Source organism: Mercenaria mercenaria, chromosome 17 (assembly GCF_021730395.1).
Source record: "Mercenaria mercenaria strain notata chromosome 17, MADL_Memer_1, whole genome shotgun sequence".
NCBI lineage: Eukaryota > Metazoa > Mollusca > Bivalvia > Venerida > Veneridae > Mercenaria > Mercenaria mercenaria.
Genome location: NC_069377.1, coordinates 31870694 through 31895152, shown reverse-complemented (window position 1 = coordinate 31895152; position 24459 = coordinate 31870694). Strand labels below are relative to the sequence as shown.

The window sequence follows — 24459 nt, the reverse complement described above, 5'->3', positions numbered from 1 at the left end:
CAGCATGAATATTTCTGCCTGGGTGGTTCCAATACTCCCGCTTTCATAGCTTTGGGTATTGTTTAATCACCCCTTGGATATGGTGTCTGCTTTTTAATTTTGTCTTTTGGCAGTTCCTGTGAAATGCAGGCTCCATAACCTCAGATCCCCTTTTTAAATTCCAGTTTGTTTAGTTTTGCTCATTGTTTTCTCGTTTAGGGCGAACTCATTATTTTAACTGGGGACCATACGCCGCGTTTCATGGAATTACATACTAATGTAGCATTGAAGGTTCCATGTGCACCGCCGTATGAACACATCTGCGGATGTCTCTAAATTGTTTTTTTGTACTTTTAGCATGTGTAAATGTTGAGTTCTGCTCAACCCCGGGCTAGAGGGCGCGGACGGTAGTATGCATTTCCACTACCGTCCATGACAGGCTCAATCAAACCGAGCCTGCAACATTTTCATTTTTGTTGTGTTGAGCGACCTGTGGAGTTTCCACTTTTTCTATTTTCTTATTTTTACTCTCCGAAATTTGAAACAGTAAATCAATAGCTGCCTAATGACAGCAAGCTTTACTATTTTAGACCCTGCTTACATAGAAAAGCTTTACCGAAATTGTCTGAGAAGCATAAATTTGTAGATATGGAACCTGGTTCAGAATGGTCATTTCGTGATACCAAAGAGTTTGAAAGCTTTCATTTCAACATTTCCTCAGATACCTGTTAACATGTAAAATGTTCGTACAATCACTGTGTAAAGGGGGCATAATTTTGACAAATTGTAAGCCTGCTTAAGGTATTAGATCACTAATAGTAATGTTTACAAAATGGTCTTTGCTTGATATATTCTGAAAGGTAACCGTGTTTTGCACTATTTTGCATTTTTTAAACTTTACCGTGCCGTTTTTTTTGTTTTTGTTTCTATAAATTTTGTATAACTGATGGTATCTCCTCAAGCTCAAGTAGAGACAAATTTCAAAGTGATAGCCACTATCCAAAATGTTTGCAGAGAACTCATTTTTACCATTAATTTTAATAAATGAAACATCAAACTATTGGTACACAATTATAAAACACAAAATAAAAATGTCAATATCATTTCTTTCTATGGTGCCTCAAGTAAACGGATTTAATGAGACAGAATTCATACTTCAACATTGAGAAAAATAAGGTCGAATGCTGTGTTTCTGTTTTGAATTTTGCTTACTCCATTTAAAATTAACCTTAGGGCAGACGTAAAACCTCCCTAAATTTCTTCCACAATATATAATCTAAGAGTGAAAGCAAAATAGAGAACTTTCACCGCGTGTAACTCAATATTTTTAAAGATGTGTAACTCTACCACTTCTCTTTAAGTAGTAAATTCACTTTGAACACCAAGAAATCGCTTTTAAGATTCATCTTTTTTCCATTTTTGTACAAGAAATCAATCATAAGTCTTGAAAGAAGTTAAAAACTTACTAGAAAAAAAGGAAAATAAGGGAAAAACAATTGGTCCCAGGAGGGCTAGAACCTACGCCCCCTAAAAATTGCAGTAAAAGTAGGTTTATCGTAGGAATTGAATACTCTTCAAATAGGAGGTTCTCTATTAGTGATCTAATACCTTAAGAAACCTGCTCTGGGCATTTGAGATCACCCTATGACTAAAATGACTTGTGATAAGTTTAAGAGCATTTAGTTAAATAGGTCTTGAGAAACTTGCTTAAATACAATACTTTCACAATAGTTTTGTGTTAAAAGGAGCACAATGTTTACAAAATATATACTAGAGTTATGTATCTGCTTCTGTAAGGTTATCTCATGATATCCATGCTATCAAAGGCATGTGTTAAGTTTGAAAGCGTTCGGTCTGATAGTTGTTTTGAGAAACCTGCATTCATACTTATAATCAAACAGCTTTAATCAAAAGAGGCTTAATTTTGACAAAGGAAGTCAGAGTTATGTAACGTATCATGTGATGTCATCTAATGATGTCGACAAAATCTGTAAATTTTGAATGCACTTCGCTTGGTGCTTTTGAGAAACCTACTTACATAGAAACCATTTTTGATGTCGACTCCAACGCCGCTGAGGTCACAGACGCCAAAGGGTAACCACAAACCTTCATTTTTGAAAACATTTATCTAATCTAGCAGTTGTAGTTGAAATATATGTGAAAACAGAAGTGTTCTATGACAAAACTTTATTTGAAGTACCTTGCACGTTTGGTTTTATCTCGTTTGTTTGTGATTAACAAACCATTGTCATTCGATCGGGATGTGAACGAAATAAATCAATACGAAATCATGCTTCTATAATGTATTACAAACTGTATGAAGATAGCTAATATATCAATATATAAGAACTGTCAGAAACGGATTAAGATTCTATTTTGTACAAACACATCATGTTTCTATATTTAGTCAAATACAACAGTTTTTTATTTGGTAAAATACATTCTGGCTTTGAAATTCAAGACATATAAACAATCCTACTACCACCCCTTTAGAAATGTTTAGAATTGTTTAAAAAGCTGCAATTCACGGAAAATGGATTATATGAACTAAGCAAAAGGTTTATAGCATGAAGTAACTTCCAACATGATCAGGTTACAACTTCATTCCTAAGACAAGTCAGAATCGACAAACATTCTCACTGATGTTAAGTTTTATCATTGAACTAACCAGTAAACTATACTTGTATCTTTTCGAGAACCTCTAGGTTTGCCATTTTTTGAATAAGCGTGACTGCGCTGTGCAAAGCCAATACTACTTTCGCAATCAGAGCTAATCCTCCACTTGCAAAGGCAGCAACGATCATGGCTGCGATGATAGCCATAGCTTTCAGATAATCCCAGAGAGACATTGTGGACAAAACAGTTTTTACAATCTTCCAAAAGATTCCGGCACTGAAACTTTTCCTCAAAAAATCAAAAACGGCCCTAGCCCTGTTCCAGACGCCCCCTTTTGACCATGCCGTTTTGAAGGCAATCAAAGCCTTTTTAAATGCCGAAGACTGGATGATCCTCTCTACAGATCTGGTTACTTTCGCCATTTGCCTTTGGTTAAATGAAACCTTTATGCCAACTGCACTGAGCACAAGCATAAATATTTCAATTGCAATGCTTGCCCATTGGAGCCAAGATGCATCCAGTACTTTACCGGATGAATCCAGAGCCATATCCGGAAACATCTCTTCCCCCTCACGTAGAAATTTGACAAAAGATTTGGGACCCGGTATGCTGCATTTGTAAACCTCTACTTGATACGTTTCAAACAAGAAAGTGTTCTTTATCAGTTGCACATCATCCAATGGTAAGACTGTTGACATCACGGCCTCCAGTTCTGCCGATTCAGCTTCGTTGGTTACTAATGGAGCTAGTTTGCGAGACAGATTGGCGTCAGTCTCAACCTGTTTCCTGACAATTTCCATTATAGCTGCAATACGAAGTATGAATTACAGCACAAACAATTGAATTAAATCAACATAACATTCAAAATTAGGCATTTTAATCAAACAGCTTTCAGAAGGTCATTGCGATCGACTTTTTGAAAATGTCTGCCGGCAGATAGGCCAATATTTATTTATTTTGTTGAGTTTAACGTCTTACCGACATAATTATAGGTCATACGGCGAATTTCAAGCTTTGATGATGGAGGAAGACCCCTACTGCATTATCTCCGTGCATTATTTCGTCACGAGTTGGCACCTGAGTAGAACCACCGACCTTCCGGAAGCCAGCTCGATGGCTTCCTCACATGAGGAATTCAACGCCCCGAGTGAGACTCGGACCCACATTGATGTGTGGCAAGTGATTTGAAGTCAGCGACCTTCACCACTCGGCCACGGAGGCCCCTCTTATAGGCGAAAGTGACAGGAACAATGAATACTGTACATTTTTACCTTTGTACATGTGTGTGTTTGTATGCGCGCGCGTGTGCGTGTGTGTATGTGCGTGCGTGCGTGTTTATATATGCGTGTACGCGAGCGTTTTGTGAGGCGGCAGAGCGAGACTAAACAATTTAGAGAAACACTAGCAATTTAAACAGAAAGGAATATGTAGAGCTGTATCAGTGAAGGGAGTAAATGGTGGTGGTGTATGGAGGATACATAAACTTTTGAAAGATAAATTTGTAGTGGGTATGTAGGTCACCGAAAGAAATATGAATATGTGTGTTGAGGGTGATTGAGGTAGAGGTAGGAGAGTCATGCGTAAACGTTGAAGGGGGTTTTGTATACTAAGAAACAATCAGAGATGTAAGATATGATTTAATTAGAAAAATATAAGAAGGCAGAAACTTGGAAGGACGAAAGGCGATGTGAGGATACTAAGATACGTAATAAAATACAAGGAAGTATGAAGAATGTTACAAAATCTATTTTTGGAGGGGGTATGTAATGGTGCTGGAGGATACTAAGTACAGTATGTACAAACTAATTAGAATTGAAAAACGGAAGTTGGGTAAAGTAGGTTGGAGATGGGTGGAAGGGGTTGAAGTTGCGGGGATATAAGGGATACAGAAATACATCGATGTTGGAGTTGTAAAGCACAGTAAGCAAAACTTATAAAGGAGCATTTCTTGGATGAAATATGTCAAGGATATAACTCGCATATATTTTCAAGTGTCAATCTAAATACACCAGCTTGTCCGCCTTTGAATTTCTGTTTGCTGGCAGTTAATTGTTAGGTTTTTATGATATTTCTTTTTTCTTTTTATATCTGTCCAGAAATATCTCATCTGGAATCAAAACAATGTTATCACTGCCGCATCAAATAATCAAAGTTTTGTTTTTATTACGTTGTATGTATAACATGAAGCTGTTTAAAGTATATTTGGCTTTCTTGGATAGTCCGTGGAAAGTACTTTTCCTCTTGGAAATAGAAATTTATCTGATGACGTTCCTATTTCAACTGAATGATCTTGCCCATATAGCAGTACATTCGTGGCATTTTAAAGTAATCTTGCGGTATGGAATTATATGTATATATTTTCCACTATTTATCACAGTTCTTTACAATATACCTGCTGCATTATTATGTTTTCTAAAAACCAAACAAACAAACATTTACCAGCCTTCTTTTCAACTAAGACTTCTTCGTGTTCTCCCGCCAGTGCCGACTCAAGTTCCACCATAGCTTTGGACACGACATCTTCGACGCACACTTTAATGTACAAAATATTGGATTATGTTCGATTTGTTTGTAAAACCATTTTAACTTATCATGTGGTGCATTCATTTTACCGTATTGACCTGCAGACATATTGGAGATGGATTTCAAACGATATTTGCCTACCAGACCCGAATTTTCGAACCTCATAGAAATGAAAATTTACCTTCTTTAAATTCATATGGGGTGTCACTTGCCATCTTTCTTCTGTTTTGTACCGACTCAATTGAAGTGCCAGAAGTGACCTAAAACAAGAGTTATTTTTTTCTTATTAATTTTCAAAAATATCAATTTGAGACTAATATCATGCGATTAAATTCTTTAAATAATAGACACATGTACATATTACTCACATCTGATTTGATTAAAGATATATGCTTAGAAAAATAAACACAAAGGAAGTACATCAGATTCTTCTAAACAAAGTGTACTTCTCAGTACTATTATGTTCTTGTATTGTTTTAACCACATTTTAGGCACAATGTGTATTTAGTAGCTGTTCAGTGTTCAACAATGTGCAGATAAGGGTTCGAATGTGTATCTATGGAATATGTACTCAGTAAGCTCTATTTTAAGAAAGCGATTCTGTGTTTACTGATATTTGAACAATTGTTGTATTTTGCATGAATGAGATTTTAATAAATAAAAATAGATATCAATATGCGTCAGGAGGAGATAAAATTAATTGTTGACGGCGGATATTTTCTCCATTGACTTGGCAGCATATGAACATAAAATAATACAAAGTTTCTAAATGGCAATATATGTACACATGAGGAAAGAAAAGGTATGTGGACATATGCACCAAAACACAAACATAATATCGTGTGAAAGCACAAAAGCTTATCGAAAAATGAATAGAATATACACTATCTATATTTTCCTCGAAATCGGAAACGATATCGATATTTATGTAAAGCAGAAAAACATATTAAAGCTCCAATGTTTAATAAAAAATATATTTTCTAGTTTGCATATAATTACAAAAACATAAGAGCAATGTCCCGCACAAGTAAATTTGATATTAAAATGATAATTATAAAAGAAGTAAGCAAGGTAGAGGCATAGTTCTTGTACACTGCAGATTCTCTTACTGTAGGCCGGACGGACGAAAGGACGTAAATAGTAATGTGTGTAGGGCATTAAATTACAATATAAAATGTATACAACATAATTATAACAAAATACTGCAATAATTTTATTATAAGTTAAAGCAAAATGATATCAATAAATGCATAAAACCCAAATATGATGTTATTTAATTAAATCTAGATCAAATCACATCTATTTCAACTGGGAGTCTAGAATTTCTAGTTTAAAATTTGTTATAGCTTTACAAAAGTAGTTTGGGAGAAGAGATAAATATCATATGTTTAGTTCAAAATTGTCTTTAACATCTTCAGAGTTTGGGCCAGTTGATTTTACCACGATGAGTGCCAAGGGCAGATTTAGGCCGATCTGTGCAGAACACCGGTAAATTGATTGAGTTGACCTTTTTTGTTTTTTTTTGCAACGCAGAAAGATAATATTGTTTCTCTGGATATAAACTAACAACGTTACAAGCATATGATAACCATTTTAGATGACGCTACACAAGAGACGTCAACGTAAAAATAATACCCGCGAAATAATGAATAGATTTCAGTTGTGTGAATGTAATACGAGTGACTGAATAAATCGTTATACAGGACAACTTTTACAAAACTTTCAAAGAAGAAATATCAAATTAAGATATTCTTAAAGCAGCATGCCTCCAGATTTGGCTAAAAATAATCTTTCTAAATCAAGAAAAAAAAGATGCCCGCGTCGGGAATCGAACCCCGGACCGCCGCGGCAGAAAAGACATTTTCCCGTCGTCGTAACCAATAGCGCTATAGCTGAAGTAGTGAATAATGACTCCAAAATATAGATATTTATAATCGAGACAGTTTACATGGAGTAAAAGCGTGACAAACGCTTTTCGATTTTCATCGTTATTTCTTAAGAAGGCTTTAAAACTTAATTAGTGACAAACTTTATGTTACGGAAACACATGAGAATTTGCTGTCTTGATATATTTACCTAAGTAAATGATTTTTAATATTATGACGGCAATATTTATGCAATTGCTGTATGCTAAATTGAGTGTCACATCTTTTGTTTTACATACAATTTATGCGATAAAGGCAAAAGAAAAACGAACGTAAATTATGTTAAATCGTTGTGTAGAATGTACTGTTTGAGCGACAAAACTATATATTGATGTAGAACGCACAATAATGTAAATAATATTAATGAATACCTAAGGAGGTAGTCATCAATACGAAAAACTCATGCATGAATAAATTGAAAGGGTAATAATTTTTATAAAAATGACATCTTGGATAAAAGGTTTGAGACGTAGTAGCGCTTGGTAGGGTAGTAAAGTGTGGCAATATGTCTCTGTAAATGATTTCGAAGCCAGAATAGATTTGCTTTTCATTCATAAAAGTTGCAGTTTCTAAAAGTTTAATAACCTGTCGAACATAACAGATCTGGGCGTTTACCCTGTTATCCTTGTTATCTTTACATTTTCATCCCTGTATATCGCGAGCTTGTTCAGCAGCCAAATAATTCTAGTTGAATATCGTATATTGTCTACTAACAGATCATGCTTTTTTCACTTTTCTGTAACAGTTTATTTTCGCACAAGTTCATTTTTCGTCTTTTAATATTGTCATATATACCATAAATATAAAGTATTATCCTATTTTTACATGATCTTCAATTGTATCTAGAATATTCAACGACAGCGGTAAATTATACTTAATTCTCCATATAGTTTATGGGTGACCTGAATCAGCGTGTTGACATTGAAAATCAGGAAACTAGAATTGACGAATTATTTATATTTCCACAATTATTTACTGCCAAGCGTATATAACTACCTGCTTATGATCAATTTTATGAAACATTCATTTAAATAATTTATAAAAACGCTTTATTCTACCTCATGCAAAAACAACTCGTCAATTAACCAGAACGTAAACTCTGACGTCAGGATTCTGTAACGGTTTTCGACGTCATCGATGTAACGTTGGCACTCTTGACAGCGAAAGGGTTAAAAGATTATTATTAAAAGTTAACTGTTGATCTTGATGTCACATCATTTCATTCTTGTAAATATTGATAGTTAAATCAAAGAGAATCATTTCTATCCATTTCAATTTTTAGATATATTTCCAAAATATATGTTTCATTACTAAGATTTTGTATATACATGTACAATAACAACTTCAACAACTTCGAGTTTAAGTTTTCTTGTTCCTGTTGCCCATTTAGGATCAAATAAATGTTATTTCAGCATAGATAGATTTATTTCGGTAAGGAATACATACATGATTATTTAAAATCACATGATCAGAAATTTGAAAGTGTCATATGAATCATATATGGTCTCTGTTTGTACAAAAATACTATATAAAGTCTACAAATTTGTGACAAGTGATTGACTAAATGCTTTAGATTGCATCTATATCAAACTCCTGGTTACAAGGCCATGGTTGGAGAAATATTCTAATGTGACTATAAATGCTTTAATCATCACAACGCTAATATCTAGCGCTATGTACAATCCAGAAATGGCGCCTTCAAATTGATCATATATTTTACATATATATTATACATGTTTAAGAAGAAATCTTACATAGCATAACGGTCTTGATTACTTTACACACATACAGAATTGTTTATTCACTTTGTAAAATGATGTGTCATCATTTTCGCCCAAATTGAACTCTTCTACACTTTCCGGTCCTGGCGTGTTTAAAAAGGAGCGTAATGACCTACCATTTGGCGCCATGCATGTGTAAAAAAAACAGTTCTATCATATCTGATCTAAATTTTGCAATAAAGGACATATGAGAATAGAAATAATTCGAAACAAAACCATGTTTGAACACAAGTTATACTCTCCGGCGGTTATACGTCGTCCGTAATAATTTCACGAGGGTTTTGCCCGAGCGAAATTATTTCGTATGATGTATAACCGCCGGAGTTTAATTATTTTAATGAATACCTAATGTGGTATTTAATCAATATTAAAAATCATGCATAAATAAACTGAAATGGTAATTATTTTGCTAATAATAGACATACTTCTGATAAAAGGTTTTAGACGTAGTTGCACATTCTGGGTAGGGCAGTATAGTATGGCAGTAAATGTATCTGTAAATGATTTCGAAGCCGGAACAATCTACGGCTTCCCACTTTCAAGAACTTGTTTATTCCTGTTGAGCTAAATATAGGACTGTCTCCATATAAATAACCATGTAGAACGCTACGGTCAGAATTTCAATCTGCAGCTTCCCGATTGTAAGTGATTTGTTTTTTCCTGTTGAACTAAGTATAGGATTGTCTCCAGTATAAATAGCCATGCAGAACGTTTCGATCAGAATTTCAATCTGCAGCTTCCTGGTCTGAAGTATTTTGTTTTTCCTGTTGAGCTAAGTAGATGACAGAGACGCGCAGTAACGATACCTATGTTCCGTTCATTTGATCTTCCTTCGCCTCGACAAGAATGTCAGCCTACAACTTCCTGATTCTAAGTATTCTGCTTTTCCCCGATTATAAGTAGATGGCAGACAAATACTCTAACAATGAAACATATCTTTATTTCAATTCATTTGAAAAGGATTCTTTCATTTAGTACTTGTTCTTTTATATATGTGTAAAACTTACTTATGAAAAGAAGCTTTTACGCTTTAGATAAATAATTGAAATAATTGCTGTTTAATTGATGACTCTCAAACGTTGAGGAAAGAATGTTTCTTATCACAGTTATGCGTAGCTGCAGGAATTAATTTCTTCAAACAGCAATTTCACATGCAGTATGTAATCATGACAAACTTCTGTGCATGTGCCACTATATTGTTACTGTCATTGGAGTCATTTCTGTGAACCACAAATCGCTTTTTACTCGTTAGTTAGACTCCAGCGGAATACTAGTACTCTTTTTACCCAAAGTCGTCTGAATATATTCAACGAGCCACATTAATTTATGTGAATAAATGCCATTAAATCAACTAAAAGATGTTGTTTGAAATACGATAAACATGGCTGTAGAAGATGTTTGTTTTTTAAAACATGAAGACCATTTTTAAAATTTGGAATTTCAACCCGAAGATCCTTTTGATGTGAAGTTATTAGCTTATATTGTAAAAATGAGGGTGTGGTAAATCTATTAATCTCTTTTGCATCATCTGAAATTACTTTTGCTTTTACGATACGTATCCTTTAAGCTGTGCAAAATTGCAAATATCACTAAATAATGTTTTAAATGCAGTAGATTTTACTTATCATGAGACGTTTCACTTTCTTGTCTCGACCTTACAGATGCTGTATGACCAACCTGTATTGGATATAATCATACTTTTAAGGGACCTCTGTGGCTGAGATAAAAGGTCGTTGACTTCAAATCACTTACCCCTTACCGATGCGGGTATGAGCCCCACTCTGGGCATTGAAAACCTTATGTGAGGAAGCTATCCACCTGGTTTACGAAAATTAGATTATTCTACCCAGGTGCCCACCCGTGACGAAATAATGCACGGAGGGGTAGATGGTGTATTCCTCCACGATCAGATTTGCAAAGTCGCCATATGACCCCTATTATTGTGTCGGGGCGACTTTAAACCCAATAAATATATATAGCGATCGTTAGATCTTTGGTCCGGTATTATACTACTGGACTTTATGCTCCGATCAAATTCGAGTCTATTACGTAATTTGCTAGAGTAATATAAATGATAGTGTCTATCCTAACTGGTCGCAAACATAATGGTTTAAAAATGAGTGAAAAATCTTTACCACACTACATGGTATATATTCTATTTGGACAGCTGCTCCATCTGTTTTAACATAAAATCTAAAGCATAATGGAACTTTAAGCATTTTGTGGGTGTAATGCGTGCAGTATTTAAAACACAGATCTATAAGCAGCACAACAATGTTAATGTCATTTGAGCCGCACCATGAGAAAACCAACATAGTGGCTTTACGACAAGCATAGATCCAGACCAGCCTGCGCATCCGCGCATCCTGGTCAGGATCCATGCTGTTCGCTTTCAAAGCCTATTTCAATTAGAGAAACCGTTAGCAAACAGCATGGGTCCTGACCAGACTGCGCGGACGCGCAGGCTGGTCTGGATCCATGCTAGTCGCAAACGCTATATGTTGGTTTTCTCATGGCGCGGCTCATATATATATCGTGATATAATAATATTCACTTACTTTGATATACTTCGTAGTTTACGAAAGTCCCCAATGCTAGTGGTTGTCTGTGTGCATCTGTATATTTTGCATTGACTTATATTACTTTTCACCAAGTGTTCTGATACGTCGAAAATATGTAACGCCTCCTTGCCTAGTTGAATTTGCATTCAGAAAACGCGGTGATTGGTTGGACTATTATATGATACAACTCATTCTTCCTTGACATAATACTTGACATTAAGGCGTAAAGTCGAATAATTTCAGTTTAACTAGAAAAGATTTATAACATATACTGAGCCTTCGATGTATATATCATGTCAAAATGAAACAAGTTCTGAATTCTTACATTTTTCGAAAGAGTCAGTTTCTGAATATCATTAACTACTGCAGATAAGTTCATGTTAATGTATTTTAAAATATAAAGATATTCAAGAAGCATCGACGGATGTTTAATTTAGTGTACCCTTGTCTGGTTTAAACCTAGTATTATATAACTAAATTCTAAAACTGTCTAATAGAAAGACATTATTGATGGTATTTTGTGCATGCTTGTGTTTTATTTTCCTGACAGAGAGGCTGGTATGAATATGATGGGATACAAACCTATAGTTCGATTAAAAATGAAAAATATGAAAAATGTGCTTTAATGTAATGTCAAATAATGAACTATCCAAAAGCTACTATTCAGTTGCCTTGTTACACTACCTGAAAGTGTAGCTCTATATGATTATATTGTTACATATTTTCTTTAAATAAATTATTGATAAACTAGTTATTACAGTAGTAGAGGCATCCGGTGGCAAGTGGTTAAGGTCGCTGACTTCGAATCACTTGCCCCTCGTCGATGTCCGTTTGAGACTCGCACGGGCGTTAAACTCTTCATTTGATGAAACCGCCAAGCTAGCTTACGGATTGTTGCTGGTTCTACTCAGAAAATAATGCACGGATGGGCATCTGGATTCTTCAGCATGAATAGTTGCCATATGATCTATAATTGTGTCAGTGTGACGTTAAACCCAACAGGAGGGCCATGATGACCCTATATCGCTCACCTGTTAAACTTGGCCTTGGAATTATCAAAATAATCATTCTGACCAAGTTTCATGAAAATAGGGTCATAAATGTGGCCTCTATAGTGTTAACGTGCTTTTTCTCTACTTTGAGTGGTGACTTAGTTTTTGATCCCACATGACCCAGTTTCGAACTTGGCCTAGGAAATATCAAGATAAACTTTCTTACCAAGTTTCATGAAGACAATAATATGAATATGGCCTCTAGGGTGTTAAAAACCTTCTCCTTTGATTTAAGCGGGTGACCTAGGTTTTAACCTCACATAATCCAGTTTCGATCTTTGCCTAGGAATCACCAAGATAAACATTCTGACCATGTTTCATGAAGAAAGTGTCATAAATGTGGCCTCTACAGTGTTTACAAGCTTTTCTTTTGATTTGACTTGGTGACCTAGTGCCCCAGTGGTTAAGGCGTCCGCCTCGGGATCGGGAGGTCGAAGGTTCGAGCCCCATGGGGAGCGTTCGTCCGGGGGATGTTTGTCATGGGACTCATTCCGAAATGGCCGGTTCGTGAGTTAAATGAATGGTTACCCATTTCTATCCACCTGGCATTCGGTGCTCGATACATTGCACAGATAAAGAAATACTTTGTTTTATCTTGAATTTAGATGTTTAGAGATTCTGGTAATATGTTTTCAAGTTCAAATATTCGTTTTGGTTTAAGATGCGCGTTACAATAAATAAAATCACCTCCTGAATGTGGCGAATCATCTTTACGAAATACTTTATAGAATCCTTCAAGCGCTATGCTTTCATATGATATCTCTGGAGAAAGATGTGTTTCGGTAAAAGTAATGATGTCAAAATCTAAAATACTATATCGTTAATATATTCCAATTTGTTTTTAATACTTCGAATATGTTGATGAATTAGTGATAAGCAGTGTTCTACATTATTATCAGGCCCAGGATTAAGTTCTACGTCGCCAGCTAACTGCAGCTGAGTAAGAGATGACAATTTGTTTATATATGATTACATGTATGTTATTACATGACATGTTTCGTGCATAAAGTGGCGTAAAGGCAGAGTGATGAACGAGAAGACAGGCAACATAAGCAAAGTGTATGTTTATACTGCATTTACATAAACATGTGACGATTGTTTGAGTGATTGCAGAAATATCAAAATATCTTTGTCTAAAGCAGCAGGTTTTCGTGTTCAACTGTTCCCTGTTATAATGTGAAACAACTGTCGCTCTCCATAAGCTAAAATCGTTATCCATTAGGATAGGGTGTCAGAAAAGTGTGGAAATTGAGCGACCATCGGTTACTTAAGAAATGTAATAATATACAGATATATCGCACAAGAATGACAGATAGCCCGGCTTATAAATCCTAAAATATGGCCGAACCTTGCACATTTTAGTAGAGACTTAAGATAACACATTTCTTAAATAAAACACCAGAAGATAGGTTCTGGATATGGAACACTGAAATCGGTCAACCGTGAAAGCGTGGGTAAACTGTTATTTGAACAATTGAATTCATAAAAATAATTTGATCATATACAGCAACGTATAAAATTTTATCGCCCTTTTCTAAATTTCTAATTATCTGGTGACAAAACAATTGGGCTATGTAGAGCTTCTCAAAGTTACATTGTTTTAAGAAATATCAAAGAAAGGTTACTTTGGGAATAATGTGTATGAACAGGCATAAATTATCTTAAACGACGTATCACAAATCGTAAATTTTACATCCTGTTTTCAAACAAAGTCATTTTAAACTTGTCCACACATACAGGAGAGATGCCTCATATTTTGCTCATTCTAAATGTTGTATATTTCTTTCTTATGGATACGTATTTATGTAATAATCAATTCATACGTAGATCTTAATTCGAATTAAATACTTTTCTATACTTTTGCAGCGATATATTACTTGATATAACATAATGAAGAACAATGTGGAGTGGTTAATTTCATGACTGTTTCGCAGAGCTAGGCAAAGGAATGGCATATAAAATACTAAGAAAAGCAGACCCTTTCTAATTGTTAAAAAGCAAGGAATGTATATATGAAACTGAAAGAAGAAATATTCCCTTAAAGAGTATTTGTAGGGATATGTCAGAGAGATTTTATTTGTACCGCGATGTTGCATACAGCTGTAAACTGTATGACAACATGCACTTACCAAATCTTCCAGCGTTATACTCATGACTTTTTCAAATACCTTTCGAATAACTACATGCACATATGTTTACTCATCAAGAAAAGTATATTGTTAGTAAAATGTCAAAACAACAGCTAACTGAAACATGCAATATCATATACTTTTATTCACATCAATGCCTCAAACCATTTAGAAGCGGCTCAATAAAGAACTTGATAGTTATTTAAGTATCTAGCTCATAATCTATTGTTTATTGTGGTCATTTAAAACATTTTAAAAGTGGCATGTGAGATAATGTTTTGACACGAACTAATGCAAGTTGATTCCGATAAGGTATACTATCCGGAAAGAAGGTGTGTTGTGTGTGTGTGTGTGTGTGTGTGTGTGTGTGTGTGTGCGGGGGAGGGGGAGAGGGGGTACTCATCCGAATATACTTTTTAACTGATGATGAATAAAACTGAACATTTGCGCATGTTTGAAACGATTTTCTTACTAAATTTCATTTTTGGGGTGTTTTTACCTGTCACAGATTATTCTATTATGTAAATTAATGAGCAAAAATGTATAATTGCTTGAATGTTTTTCTTATAGTGTGGCGACTTTGATCTAACTATTTATATCAAACTGCATTTCCCCAGTTAGATGATATACTGTGCTAGTTTGTCGTATGACAAAATATTAATAAATGCACTTTTACATATGTTTCTAAGTCAACAAAGTACATTACAATTTGGACAGGTTACCTCATTAGTATAATTATGTTAAAATTGCTTTATAAACGATAAACCTATGTACCATTACTACGACTTTACGTAAAGGTGGAACAATTGCGGTACGGTAAATGTGTATGTTACCGGATGTGACCAATGGGAAAACTGCATTGAGACACCATATTAATATATTTGCTGTAGGTTTCCCGAGAAGTATAACTCTCAAAATATGTAAAATTAGACAGAAGATTTCAAGTAGTAGTTATAAGATACATATCACCATCGTGGTTTAGAAATTTATATTTTGGTATGAAATACATGATTTTTATTTAAAGCGCTTGTGAAGACTACCGGCCTCTATAAACTAAACACGTCCATATGTTTCATACCCAGATTTGAACCACTAAACCACAGTCTTTTTTTAATAAAAGGGAATGTAAGATGAACATAATCTTTTTTACACAACTTAGTACTCTAAAACGATTGCATTCAATGAAATGAAATGAAATAAATAGTTCTACCGAAGTTAATTGGCTTTCCAAAATGGGGCTACAAATATCAGAACGTTTGGATGTACGACGCGTCGTCATTTGTTTGTGATTACACTGGACATAAGTCATAAGACACTTTCATGATGATGCATGCTAGTATAAATATATGCCGTAAGTGGAAAGGTTTATCTCTAAAAAAGTTAAAGTAATGCAAAACTGAATCAGTGTAAACAATGTTAAAGAAAAACAAATAAAAAATGTACTTACATGTATATGATATAAATAGCAAATTAACAGTTTTCATTTTGGTATGTACTACATGGATGCGTTCGAAATACGCACCACTTAACATTTAAAACACAAATATGTTTTTTCAGAGCTGATTTTTATTTTACATTATGGCCATAGACCTTTAGGATGATAGGTCAATAATTGTAAGACTTTTTCATGCTTTCTGTGATTAAATTATGTTCTGATGTCAATTTTCTTTCAGTTGAAATATATTCATCTGCCAGATATAAATACAGTTTGATTAAAGTAAGAAATGAATTTTTGCGACTTAGTAATGTTCAGTTGAGTATATCTTTTATTATGTTAGTTTGCAAAAATATATAGAATGATACACACATCATGCCGTTACAAATGTTTATAGAAACATTTCACTTAAAATATCATACTCATGTCTTTATATAAATCACGATGTTAAAAGTATCACATTTTAATTAGATATATTAAAATCATTTTGGTTCAATTCCTGCGCATCTGAGCTCTGAACCGTGATAAATCAGGCGAAAACCACTCGGCGGCCTTCTTTATTTTTATTCTTACATGGTCATTGAAATGTTATGATAAAATTTTGCTAGGCTTCATTTATCCAAGTAGTAATAAACCAGACGTCATGCTACCATTTGACGTCATAATGGACTTTATAATGCTGTCTTACCGGTCCGCGCATATTTATCGCAGATTCTAACACAACCGAATATATTTTCCTAGCTGAATATTGTGTATTATTATATATATCAATACATTTTCCTGACGTCACAATTATTACGTCAAAGCGTTAGACGGCATACAGTCGCGCAGGAAAAGAAATCAACAGAAAGTAGAAAATAGGCAAATACTACCATTTGATGGATGTCGTCAAGGATGTACTTCAAAGTCCTTCGTAACGTGTTAGAATCGAAATAATATATCTAACTTAGTGATTCGCTCTTCATTTTTTTTGTCGTTCTGATGCGTATTATTACATCACTCCAACTAGGCCCCTGTGAAATTAATCTTTATTTCTTAAATATACAGAGATTGACTACTTTCTTCTTTATAAAAACTTGCAACCAAATCCAGCTATGTTAGAATTTGCAATTTATTTAATGGTAAATCGCCATGAATGATTCCACTCAATTATTCTTTTTGAGACCACGAACCTTTTAATCTAAATTCATAAGTGCCTGGATACTTGTAACTAACCAGTATTATAACACATTAATCGCGGTAATGTGACAAATATGTACAATCTATTTCCATGTACCAATTACCTCCCTTTTAATTGCGTTAACTGATTTTTTTTTCAGGAAAATGATATATTCGATCGCGGATAATGTCACAAAAGTGTAAAAAGTGTTGTCTTAAGGGTTTTGAAATAAAAATGAATATTATATATTACAAACATTTTACGGTAATTTTGATAAAAAAGAAGGACCGATAGCTGTTTATAAACCACAATGAATATTTTTTTCTTTTTTTGAAATATATTATTCATTTACATTATTTCAATTTTGCATACCTATAAAAATAAATTATATAACAGTTTTGTCAGGATTCATTAAAAAAATATAACTAATAAGAGCATTTTTATCAAAATAACGGAAGTCGTTGCGCATAAATAAACTTGAGAGTTAACCTGCTTTTAATACTATAAATAGAAAGATATTAACACAAAACACTTAAATACAAAAAATCTTAAAGTTTTATTAAAAACTGAGCGAAATATGACGATTTAAATAGAAATTTGCTGAAAATATCCTTTATATGAGTTGTCTGCCCCTGACAAGAGAAGGTGCGAAAAGTCAGTGTTCCATATCCAGATTTCTATTTGACATAACCTTCAATCATTTTATGTTCATTTTAAGTTTTGTCTCTACTAAAATGTGCAAGATCGAATGACTTATAAGCCGGGCTAAGAGGGGCGGTCGAGTGAACATTCAAAACAGATCAGCACAACATACGCTTAGATCTATATCCTAGACAATACGTACTTACATCGTATTAACACAAAAATACAGAACAAACAATGGTATTTTCACAAAAGCAAAACATAGATAAGTAGAATATATAAGGATCTCCAACGTTATTTCCTGTTATTTACAATAAATAAAATAAATAAGATACATAAAAAATAAACAGAAATATTACAATATATCTAATGTCGTAATTTGTTAAGCCACTATAAAGGTCAGGAATAAAATTTATATTCTCCCCTTACGTGGATGTAAATGGCCAAAGGAAATTTTGTCAATAATATGTCAATAAATTTGAAACCTTGAAACTTTGATTAAACTGCAAACAAAATACTGTTAAATTTACAGAAAGTGAAAACTTTGTTGCTTCATTCAGGAATATTTCGACAATAGTTAAATAGCGTACAAACAAACAGAAATAATACAATATAGATCTATCTAATGTCGTAATTTTGTTAATCCATTATAAAGGCCAGAAATGAAATTTATATTCTCCTCAAATGATGTCAAATACAGTCATATGCCAAAAGTTTTGATAAGCATTGCGTGTAAATGTAATGAATTAGATAAATTCTAATATGAATGTAAGATTATTTAGTTTGATACTTGCTTCGAAGCTGACCTTTCCTACAAAGGTCATTTAGACAAAATATTCTTAAAGAACAAGGAAACGTAAAATGAATACTTTGACCCTATATCCTTAGGATACCGGGCACAATTTTTTTGCAATCTCGCCAGGTATGTGTATGTTTTTGACAACACAGAAAATGACATCACTCGACCTTCAGCTAGATTCTATTTCCGGAAGTAAAGAAAAAGAAAGAAGACATGCTAAACTTCATAACGAATGTCGACTTTGGTCGATAGTCTTTGGTCGATGGTCTGGGGTCACGCGCAGGGGTCACCCCCCTCAAAATGTACATGTATGCGCGAGGACTTCTTGGGTGCCATTTTTCAGCATTTTCTAACAATTTGAAAATACCTGGGCTTTAGCACGACATGTCAGCTTTCCATCTACGGAAACATATTTGAACTCGGAATAAACATAACTGTAACGGTGCAAGGGTACATAATTTCCTTTTTGAGAGCTGCAGACCTAGACATTTCAGAAATATTTTCAAAATAAAATTCGTTTAATAAATGTTGATTCTACGGAAGCGTGAAAGGGCCATCAGAGGCTTATACGTTTTATTACGTTACAGGCGCGGAAAGGATGATAGGCTGTAATTTTATTCGCACAATAAAAGTATACTAGCATTTGAACCATTCTAAAATCATTATTTCACTATTCAGTCCCAAGCCACAGTTCTGCGGATATATAAATTATATGTCTAACAAAACGTGTTTTCTGCATGGCAGTTCAACTAGCAATATCGATTGCAATATCAATTGCTTAACATTTATTGTACTGGTGACTTCCCTTACGCGAGCTGTACAACAATCATTAGCCGCCAGCGACTATATTTGATAAGCAATGGCTCTTTGTTGTTGATGGGCTGTATCTGTGCTCTAGCAGACTGAACATTTCTGGGAATGTACATACATTGCTCTCTATACATCTTTTGAGTATCTAAAATATTGCCAATGATGTGTCTACTGTTTTAAACACAAACTGACTTGCTCATAGTACCTATCATGAAATATATCAATTAACCGTTATGTTTGTCCAGCTTCCTTGTTAAATAGTTTATTCAAGCCAGAAAACTGACACTTCTTTATTTTGAAATAAATTTTAGTAGATTTTAAAGAGAGAAATTCTTTAGTTCTTAATCAACTTGTTTTCGGCGACTTACATTCTATTTGATATATTATTGCATTATGTCTGGACAAGTACAAGTTGTATTTGTCAATTTTGCCGAGTTTTAGCTTCCGTTTTGTTCCAGTGCATATGAAGGTCATTATCTTCATAAACTTAATGATGCTATCAAGTTTGAAGGTTCGAAAAAAAATTCTGGGCCAAGTTGTTCTGAAGGTATTGATTGGAAACCGTTTTCAAGGTTCAGGCCTCCTTGACCAAATGAAGCTACTAAGTTTAAATGTTCTGGGTCAAGTGGTTCTCAAGTCATTATTTGGAAACTATTCACTCTACGGACCGACTGACCGACCGACGCGACCGACAAGTGCAAAAAAATACTCCCGGTTAATTAAGAAATTTGCATACGCTAAAGGTCCCCTCTCGGCACTGGAACTACGGAAGCTGCTGGGTAAAGTGGGTCTCATGTTATTGAGCGGAAACGGTCTTCTAGGCTCAGGTCCCTGTGAACTTCACATTTGACTTACCGAACCTAAGAAAAAATATGGGTCATCTACTTTGTAAGCCCAGCCATGCCATCAGGTTTGAAGGTTTTAGGTCAAGTGGTTCTTAAGATTTTGATCGGAAACAGTGTCCAAGGCTAAGGCCTCTTTGGCGTTAACCATGACTTACTGACCCAACAAACTATAGGGGTCAACTACTTGATAAGCCCTATCATGTTATCATGTTTGAAGGAACAGGGTCAATTGGTTCTCACGATATTTAGCGGAAACAGTTTGCAAAGTTAAGGCCTAGTATACCATCTTCAAATTTCGTGATTGGGCTAATGAACAAGATGACCCATAAGGGGTAAACAGGTCAAGGTTATAGTGATCACGGGTCTGAAAATGGGACAACCCATCATGGGGGCATACATGTTTTACAAACAGCGCTTGTTTTTCGCTAATTATACGCGTTTAATACCAAATATATATCGAGTCTATGGGAATTGTTTTTTAAATATGTTTCCTAACACTCACATAACTACAATGACGAGGAAAGGAAACGCCTCATTCAAACTAATTGTACAATAGTTTGTTAACCTAAGCTTCAAATCTTGAATTTAATAGTATATACTGTTTAGAGGAATTTCACTGACACAATCATAAGCTCTTGTGGCCGCCTTTTCTGGCAACCACAGCAGCAAGACTTGCCCAATTCTGGCCCGCTTCTGGTTGAACACTGCTATCAGTTCCTGGACATCGGCAGGCTGCAGTTGACGTTGACGTAACCGCCGTCAAGGTAATCCCAAACGTGTTCAATCGGATTGCAGTCCGATGATCACGCCGGCCAAGGCAAAACGTTAATGTTGCTCGTCTGTAAAATGTTCATGGTGATACGTGCAACGTGATGTCGCACGTTGTCATGGTACAAGACAAAGCCTTGACGTTGACAGAATATAGGGACAACCACAGGATGTAATATCTGGTCGATTTAACGCCTTGCTGTGATATTACCTTTACACACGGCGAGTTGGGACTTAAACCTATGGCTGATGGTTTTGGCCTTCTATTCGAAATTTAGCCTCGGCATAATCAAAAACTGATTCATTTTCAGGTACCTGTGTAAGTTCGCTTAATAAAACCACATGGCTTCCAAGTGAGGGGAAACATTTGTTTGTTTTCTAGTGTCACTGCAAAAACATATATATAAAAAAGAATTACAAGTTTACAAAGCTAATACCTCAGAATCAGAGACGTCATTTTTGGGCCTAAAATCAACAATTGTGAATAGTAAGTTCAAACAAAAATGTATGGTAAAAGAGACGCTTTCAATTTTTCCCCACCTGGACGGGGACACCCCCCGAACGACATCATACGGTGTCTTTAAATCAAAGCCTCATCGTTTTGCAAGAGCATGCTCAAAGTTAAGAGGAGTTTAATCACAGAAATTGTTATATTACCAAAAAGTTATTACAACAGGGTAACCCGTATCACAATCAAGGCTCTGTAGAATATTAAGAGAAATACTATACAAACCTTAACCATTTCTAAGCCTAGTCGTACAAACTCTTGGTACAGGGATGTAGTTCATAAACTAAGGAAAATTTAAAATAATGCTTATTTTGAATCAAATATTTAAAAAAGGTATAAGTTTATCAAATGAGGATACATGTATAATGCAATAATAATATTTTAAAAGCACAGTGCATATTTAGTGAATGACACATTTACAGTTTGCCGCTACGCTTTCCCTATTTGATGGGACTATGACTGATATAGTGTTAGACTCCGTGGTTGTCATCTCCCATATCCTACAAAAACGGACGGAGGGTGTGGAATTTTGTCTGGCATCTCGCTCAGTCGGGCTCTTAAAAGTTAGGTTCCTCAGACTAGTACTTAAGTACATTGTTGCTGGTATATTTATACCTGCTATTGACCCTGTATTATGTCTTTTATTTTATACAATCTGGTGTTTTGTCATTTATGTTAGAGACTTTCTCGGTCGGTAATTATATATAACTCCACTAACCTGGCTTACCTGACAAATGGTATACATCTTAAACCTAAACCTATAAGTCGACTGGTTCAAGTGTCTACTGCACTGTCTTCAGCAAAACCCTCAGTTTGGTATAAAAGCACCTTCAAATTCACCATCGCATCTGAGATTGATGTTCTGATTCTAAAATCTCACGCTTTCCTACCAAGAGAGAAGGGACAAAACTAATGTTGTATAAACGTTGTACTTGGAGGAGTCGCCTTTCTTAGTTTACCGAGGCATACTGTTACTGCCCGCAACCAGACCCTACTTTATTTATGCAAGAGTATTTTATTAGTATTTAACAGTAATGATGCATATCGGTATAAATGCGTTTAAAAACGAGTATAAATATTGATAGGTACCAAATTAGAAATCAGTATAAAGAAGTGAAAGTTGGCATTCATAAATCAGAGAGAAAAGTATTGATATAACCGAACCTTTGACTCAGGGTTATTATATTTTCAAGTCATTTGGGACCATGCAGTCCATTCATGTCTTCATGTATTATATGATCCCCACCCCGCACGCCGCAGAAAAGCTGGAAATTTAGCCTTAAAACGGTGCATTCTGGTTTTGGTCGATATTAGCCAAAATTCCCTCCATTTAAGCGGTGCTTGGGGGCGTTACGCCCTGTCTATTGGATAGTGGTTAATGTTTGGTGAATATCTAAAGCTCCGTCATATTCTTGTCTGCAACGGTTTCCAGTGCAAAAGACAACCTGAAGAATACATTTTAATGGCCATGAGAGCAGTGCTATCGTTAATGTTTGCTAGCTTGACCATTCAAACAAAAGCTAAGTCTGAACCGATCAAACGAATTGATTCACTATATATAACAGCTCTGGCGCCAGCAAGCTTGTTCGACCTTTCAAACAGTTTTGTCCCCGGTGTCTTGTGTCTGTTTGTTAGTTCTGTGTTTGTTTGTGCTATTGAATTCATTTATTTTGTGTTGATGTATATATCAACCAAAGTATTCGTGTATACATATACATGTACAACTGTTCTTATTTGTATCAGCACAACTACAAAAAGGAAGGACAGAAGTCCTACAAGAAAGACAACATTCAAAGAACGTAGCCGGCCATGCAGATAAACTGCGCCCATAAGTAGTTTTTCATACGTCCACGAAAAGTCTTGAACCAGCTTGACTGCGACTACAGTATTTAAATTCTTTGATTTGATTCATAAAGAAAGCAACAATGTGAGTTACAAACTATCAAAATAGAGCCCGACTTCGCCAACGTCTGCTGCCCTGAAACAAAAGGATTTGACATAGATTCATGATGCACAGGATCGCATCGGCCGGGCATTTGCAAGCACTGCTCGGAAACATCTGATGCAGTTTTAGGCCAGAGTTGAGAAAAAACAATGTCTTGGAATATAAGGACAAATATGTGCTTTTGAAAAATCTCGACAGCCGTTTATATTTATGTGCAGCTAGGAAATGTCAGTGTCAGAAGAAACTCTGAGTGCTGCTTGGGAACACCAGGAAATGGGGGTAATATATATGGCTCAAAGAAGTTACCTTAGATAATCATGCCTGTTCAAAGGATTCTAAAAAGCACGAGTGTGATACTAAGCCTCGAAGGCAAAGTGATAGATGAGGAAGAGATGTTTTTTTGGATCCCCACCCCGCACGCCGTAGAAAAGCTGGAAATTTAGCCTTAAAACGGTGCGTTCTGGTTTTGGTCGATATTAGCATGAAATAAAGTCTTTGCCCTCGACACATAGGTCGATCAATGAAATGTCTAAAATAGTGAATTGCGTAGGGATGGGAAAGTTGCCGTCTCCGGGAATAGCGCTCAAGAAAGTTGCATTGCGTGACAATTTATTTCAAGATTAAGTATAATAAATAAAAACAGAGCTTTGAATGTTTAGATTTCTGATTCAAATTTCTCAAAAACAAAACTAAATCACCAAAATATTAATTGAAACTTTGACACAGACTTTCACCTTTAAATGAGATTGAAATACTTTGTAGAGATTCGCATTGGTTAAACTGTAATTATTTCTCTGCCCTTCAAACATAAGGGACGCTTGGTTTATCTTTCTTTGTGGTTACATGTTACAACGTCTAGCGACTTGTTCTTCCTTTCGCCCACATTCGAGCATGACCAAAACTTGGACCCTCTCTTTGACATTTAGCCTCGGCATTATCAAAAATTGATTGTCAGAAAATCTCTGAAAATATAGTCGTATTT

At 35.0% G+C, this 24459-nt stretch overlaps 1 protein-coding gene across 1 annotated transcript; it reads right to left on the bottom strand.

Moving 5' to 3' along the window:
• Window positions 1–2267: 2267 nt before the first annotated feature.
• LOC123537017 (uncharacterized) lies at window positions 2268–11462 on the bottom strand. The gene is made up of 4 exons (XM_045320552.2): window positions 11383–11462; window positions 5300–5378; window positions 5035–5127; window positions 2268–3400 (listed from the first exon to the last, which is right to left on the bottom strand). The coding sequence occupies exons 2-4, from the start codon at window positions 5331–5333 to the stop codon at window positions 2655–2657; spliced, it is 873 nt and encodes a 290-aa protein (XP_045176487.1). The 5' UTR covers window positions 5334–5378; window positions 11383–11462; the 3' UTR covers window positions 2268–2654.
• Between the last annotated feature and the right edge of the window lie 12997 nt (window positions 11463–24459).

Bases quoted from the DNA above. Each gene is read 5' to 3' on its own strand.
- LOC123537017 (XM_045320552.2), bottom strand. From the start codon at position 5,333: ATGGCAAGTGACACCCCATATGAATTTAAAGAAG. The intron at 5,128-5,299 runs GTAAATTTTCAT...TGTACATTAAAG, and splicing joins CCCATATGAATTTAAAGAAG to TGTGCGTCGAAGATGTCGTG. The intron at 3,401-5,034 runs GTAAATGTTTGT...TTCGTATTGCAG, and splicing joins CTTAGTTGAAAAGAAGGCTG to CTATAATGGAAATTGTCAGG.